This window comes from Stegastes partitus, unplaced genomic scaffold, assembly GCF_000690725.1.
Source record: "Stegastes partitus isolate 25-593 unplaced genomic scaffold, Stegastes_partitus-1.0.2 Scaffold31, whole genome shotgun sequence".
NCBI classification, from domain to species: Eukaryota; Metazoa; Chordata; class Actinopteri; family Pomacentridae; genus Stegastes; species Stegastes partitus.
In genome coordinates, this window is record NW_007577762.1 from 1346121 (window position 1) to 1352147 (window position 6027).

General features: G+C 42.9%; 1 protein-coding gene across 2 annotated transcripts in view; it reads left to right on the forward strand.

The window, feature by feature from the left end:
* The window catches only part of LOC103370702 (UTP--glucose-1-phosphate uridylyltransferase), a 15046-nt gene that overhangs the window by 1556 nt on the left and 7463 nt on the right, over positions 1-6027 (forward strand). The window contains exons 1-3 of one of the 2 annotated variants that reach the window (XM_008299835.1): positions 1359-1541; positions 2587-2702; positions 4438-4545. In XM_008299835.1, the coding sequence (XP_008298057.1) occupies positions 1523-1541; positions 2587-2702; positions 4438-4545 (243 nt within the window). In that variant the 5' untranslated portion in view covers positions 1359-1522. Of the gene's footprint in view, positions 1-1358; positions 1542-2586; positions 2703-4437; positions 4546-6027 lie in introns of those variants that run through there. The other variant, XM_008299843.1, reaches the window with a different exon arrangement.

Here is a 6027-nt window from a genome sequence, read left to right on the forward strand (position 1 = left end):
ACTGCTAGTTGAACAAAACACGACATTTCATGACGCCTGCTCAGCCTGTGAAGCTGTGACGGGTGTTTTCCCTGATAAAAAAAACAAAAGAAATCCCTGAAGTTATCATTAATCAATCAGTTACTAATCAATACAACCTAGCTGGATGAATTAACCACTCATGATTAGCGGATGAACTTCGGGAAGCTGAAATATTTTGTTGTTTCTCATGATGGGCTGGTGAACAGATTTAAGTCCTTTGTTAAGTAATATTAACATTTTTTTCCTGAAGTGTTTCACAGCCAGCAGACGACCTGCATTCATCAAACACAAATAGCATCAATTTGCTGCATAAATTGTGCAGAACCTCCCTGGAAAGCTGAATGTTTTTCAGTTCAGGACTAAACAAGACATCTCTGTGGGCTCTGAGAACTTGTCTTATATTATTTGGGTTAAATTATTCATTCAGAAGTAACGCCTTGATGGGTTAATCAACTGTGAATAAAATGTTAGGTCCATCTTTCTTCTGCTTGTGCACATGACGGCTGACTGACTGCTTCACATGGTTCAGGTTGTAAATCATTAAACGGCTGCACTAATTAAACAGCAACGATAAAGCTTCATTAAGGAAAGGTTCATAGTTCTGCTCCGATGAGTCTTTGATCCGAGTCTTCCCCATTTCAATGTGGATTTTGCTCATTTAGATTGTGTTGTGTTATTGTATGGCTGCGTTGGTTTCAAGAGATTTTTTTGTTAAATGAACTTCTGATTTTGAAGAATAAACATGTCTGAATTTGTTGAAGTGAGGCATTAACAGCATCCCAACACGTCATCAGCAAACAGCAAAAACTACCTCAAGAAAAAGATTACCGGAAGATAAAATAAAAAAAAGATTACCCAAAGACAAAAATAAATAAAAGATTACTGAAAGACAAAAATAAAAAAAAGATTACCAAAAGATCTAAATAAAAAAAAGATTACCGGAAGACGAAAATAAAACTTCTCAAAAGCAATTAAACCTTTTTAATTACAGGTTTTTATTGATATCTTTTCTACTTTGGACAGAATGATCATGAAACAATTAATAATTACGTGGTGACTCTGTAGAAACCCTGAAAACGACTTCATCCATTCATCAGCCATCAAGTCATTCATTAACCAGATTATTGCTGCAGCGCTGGCTGGTGTTTGTGTGCTGTGACATAAAACAAGACTTTAAAAAGCTCAGGAGTGTGTGTGAGCTGCAGGTCAGGGTTTCTCGTGACAGTGCCGCCCTATACGCATTGTTACACACACTCACGTTCACACCGCGGCCGTGTGCGATTGGTGTGTGTCTGTGGGCAGGCCTTGTGTTGGGCTCGGGCTCGGCGCTGCACATCGGGGAGCTTACTCTGAGGATGAGGCGACTCTGACAGCTGCTCACTTTGGGTTTTTTTCTTTGGGACCATTTTTTTAACAAACACATGGACTTGCTGTGAAAGCTGCTCCCTGTCTGCGAACCTTATCACTTCTGTTTCTTGTTCTTTAAGCAGACTGAGCTAACATGTCTCTCACTGTGGCTGGTAAGTTCACGTCTCGGTTGAAGTTTGGTTGGACGGTTCTGCTCTCTTTGGTGTCAGTGTTGATGGTTGATTGTCTGATTTGTGCCTGCAGCCGTTCAGACGTGATGTTTTAGTGAAAAAAGACTCAAGTGACTCCAACCACAGCTTCAGCACTGACACAAATACTTTCACTTTGGTGCTTTGCAGTGTGCTTTATTTCTTTTTCTGACCTGTTTTCATTGTGGTATGTTAGAAATACTGCTGCTCATCCACTCATTAAATGTCTCTGTCCTGGTGTAGAGGATTTGTTTTAAGCGTTAAAGTATTGAAAGGTGTCAGATTAATTAAAAAGTCTGCTTTTTTTATTGGTGCAGAATACAGAAACATGTAAAGGGTGCAGGATTTAATCTACATAGAAAGATGTCTTTGTGTAAGTTGTGCATTTTAACAGCGAGACAGTTTGCTTTGACTCGGAGGTTGTTCAAGGTCAACTTTTTGGAGATTAGGACACATACTCTAAATATTCGGTTACATCTTGTGAATCAGCCACCAAACTGTGAACTCGCAAGACTCGCTAGACAAACAAAAACGTGTTTTTTTTTCTATTTTTGTGTTTTTAAAAAGCCGTTATGTTCAATTTCTAGATGTTTGAGGGTTTAAAAAGTCGTATTTTGGGTGAAACAGTCTCACAATGTCAGTGTTTTCAGCAACGTCTGATTTTATGGAAATGCAGAAAATTAAATGAAAGAAAAACTGTTTCCGATGCACCGACCGTAACTGTTCTGACATGATGATCACGACAGGATGCTAGCACAGGACACAGGTAATAAACACCGTTCAGGCTACACTCAAACCACTTTTTTTTCTTAAATTTTAGTCATTTTAAATCAGACAAAGTACGTAATGCAAGGAGAATCCACATCACATGGTCAGGATGGGTTTAATTAGAGAGTTTAATAAGTTTCGGGGCTCTCAGGGTCCTTCATGAGATGTTTTAGATGCATTTTAGCAACAGGATGCGACTTTAAACTTTCCAGTATTTAAGGACGTGTTTGTCTGTTTGCAGATCTGACCAGAGGAGCCATGACAGAGTTCCAGGAGAAGCTCCGTCAGCAGCACGAGGAGTCGATGCACCGCGAGCTGGAGACGCTGCTCACGACGGCCGACAAGGTGGAAGCAGAGGTGGGAAAAAAACGCAGCGCGAGAAGCTACGGGGATGTTTAGGACGTTACAGGATGTTGGTTTCCCTGCAGGGGGATTAAATTATTGCTGTTTTTAGTTAAATTTATTCCACATTTGAATGCATGAATCACAGATCGTTGGCACTTGTTGCACAGAAAGTCATCGGCTTTGTTTAATGCTGTTCTTTGACCTCATATCTCTCTTACTTATGTTCCTCTTTTGTTCAGGTTTGAATTCACAAAGCCAGAAAAAAAAACTCCTTCTGCAAACATCCCTTATCTGGCATTTTTACATAACTTACAAATAATCGGTTCATTTAAGGATGCCCTGATCGGACCTCTGATCTGCAGCTCATTGATTTTATTTGTTTACCTGGTCCAGTTGCATACATGGAGGTCATATTAACACACAGTTCAAAGACTGTGTTGCGAGAGTTGTGGCCCGTTGGGGACCTGGAGGTGAACCACCTGGAGGTCCTGCACATCAGCATGGACGCACACATGTTCAGTGAAATCTGGCAACAGACGAATACAGTTGAGCTGCAGCCGGGGCTCAAAGTACAGCAAGAGTAAAACACTTTTTAACAGACCTGAAACCTTCACCTCACTTTGATGATTATGTCACACGTCCTTTAGAATCCAGTCAGTCAGTGTTTTGTTTGGCGATGGCGAGCACTTCCTGATCCACCAGTAAATCCCCTGATATTTAGTCACTGTCAGAAAATCTCATTATAAAGCCAAAACCAAAAACGAATGCATCCCAATAACAAATACAGTCGTGACTGGATAATCCGACACTAAATGTGAAACCTTCTTCTATGTCGGATATCAAGGCTGTCGGATTGTCAAGACGGAGGTCCAGATACGAGGAGGGCTTGATGCTGGAAGGCTCATAAGTTAATTATTGTTCATAGTTGTTATAATAACTAGTAGGGCTGGTCCCAATAGAACTTTCTGCTCTCTGGATATTCAGGCCCAATCAATGATGAATAGTCATCCCAGTCGGGGGACACTTCCACCCCGGGGCAGCGCTCTGACGGGGTGGAAGTGTCCAGAACACACAGGCAGTACTTGGCTGCTGATGCTAGTTTAGTTAGCGCTCACACTTCTGTTTCCTCCATCGGTGGCGGCGGGGGAGTGGCAGATACGCTCCACCGTTACCATCCATGTTTACTTCCATAAACACTGAGCACGCTCGCTGCGTGTGACGTCGTCGTGTCCTCTTCTGCGCATGCGGGACACTTTTGGCTCGTATGAAGTTCACACAGCAGATCACATACAAGTCGCATTGAACTGGAAACGTGAAGGAAGTCACAAAGAAATCCTCATTGAGCATCAAGTCCTGCAGTGTGAACGTAGCCAATCTGTGGGATTGTTCAGTCAGATAATACGCCGTCATCCTGATTGGTGACATTAAATGTCATGTCGGAGTCACAATCCAAGGCTGTCGCTATGTTAAGGCTGTTTTTATGGGTTCTGTTGGTTTTTCCTAAAAACCTGTCAGACAGCAGGTTTAGGATTGTTAAGGGTCGATTATCGAATCACGACTGTGTTCTTTATTCTAGTGAAGGCAGCGTACAGAGAGACTTTACTCTATATATGTTAATGTTTTATTCACTTTAAACAAAACAGAGAACAGCTGCCGTTAACAGTACGTTTTGCTGTTCTGGATCCGTATTGTGGTGGTTCGGTGTGAATATTTTATTAAAGCTGATATTTGGTTTGTTCTGTTTCAGATCTCCAGAAAAGACTTCGATGGCTTCAAGAGGCTCTTCCACAGATTCCTGCAGGTCAAAGGTCCATCAGTCGACTGGCCGAAGATCAACCGGCCGCCAGAGGAATCGGTAAGCACCACATATACGCAGTGACGCCGCTGACCGGAACTCAAGGCTTCATGTTGCTACCAATCCAAGTTGCAAACATCCACTGTGACATCCTGACTGCAGCTGCTTGTACTGAGTCTCTGCAAAAGGCATGTTGAAGTCATAGTAAAGGTCTTCAGGCCGCACACAGCAGGAGATCTGTGTCAGATATGGTCTTACCACTGTAACCGATCTGTCTGGTGTAGGTCAGGGTGGCCTCTGGGTGAAGCAGAAAGCATGCTGTGGTCACGTAGCTGCTTTGTAATCTGGTGTTGTCCTGCCATTACTTGAATTGTCTGACAAGTTCAGCATCAACCCTCACCGACAGAAGTTTCCCAGACGTTGTCACGTTAGTTGCATGACAGAAACTACACGTCTACTCGCTTGCTGTGGATCAGGGTCAACCGATGTGTGTTTTCAAGGGTCGATACCAATCATTAGCATTCAAGGGCACCAAAACCAATATTTGGAACTGATAAATATTTTCAGTAAAAATGCAAATCGATATGTCTTTATGTATTCTTTTTATTTCTCTTTAACATTTATCCTTCAGGGTTGGTAGGATGTTACTGGGGATGTCCTTGGTAGCTACAGATAGAACGAGGGGGCTCCACAGGAACCAGAGTGGTGCCGGTTTTAATGAATTTATTTGATCAGAAACCAGTTACAGAAAGGGATGATACCAGTACTGACAGTGGGAGACCTCAGACAGAGACCTGCTCTGTTTGCACATAGGCTCAAGCTGGCAGGATAAAGTTTGTCTCATGTCCAATCCGACTTCTTTGAACGTTTGTGTTTTCACATGCAGCTCCACTGGGTGATGTCCAGGTCAGTTCAGAACAGCTGTACACTGTAATATTATAGCAGACTGTCTGTCAGTGCTCATGTGCTGTGTCTGTATCATTACAAAAAAAGTCACGTTTTCTCTCCTAATGAGGTAAAATATTGTATTAGATGTCGTCCAACAGAACAGAATTCCTGTAAATGGTGTCCAAGCCATGGGAGCATCTTGGGCTTTGGGGTGTTGTGAGTCAGGTGTGTTGCAGTACGGAAACATCTAAAACCAGCAGGACAGTAGCTCACGAGGACCAGAGTTGGAGATCCCTGGTGTAGACAAACCAGCTGTGTCATTAAAGCTCAGTTGAGTCACTCCGTGCTGGCAGCACGTCTACAGTCCTGAAGTCATGTGGTTGCAGGTTTAAGCTCAGTCCAAACCCAGTGGAGAGTTTACGTCTTCATGTTTGAAGGAGCAAGGCCAGGAGCTCAGACCTCCAGTCTTTCCTCAACACAGCCTGCCTCTCTACTGACCTTCTTGTCGGTCTCCATCATGTGGGACTGCTCCTTTAACTGATTCAGCGACTACAGTGTGGAGATGAGCGTCGTACTCTGGCAACAAGCTGGTGGAACCAGATCTGGGAGACAGAACATTCAGGCTAAAGCCAACTATTTATCAGCATGCTGACA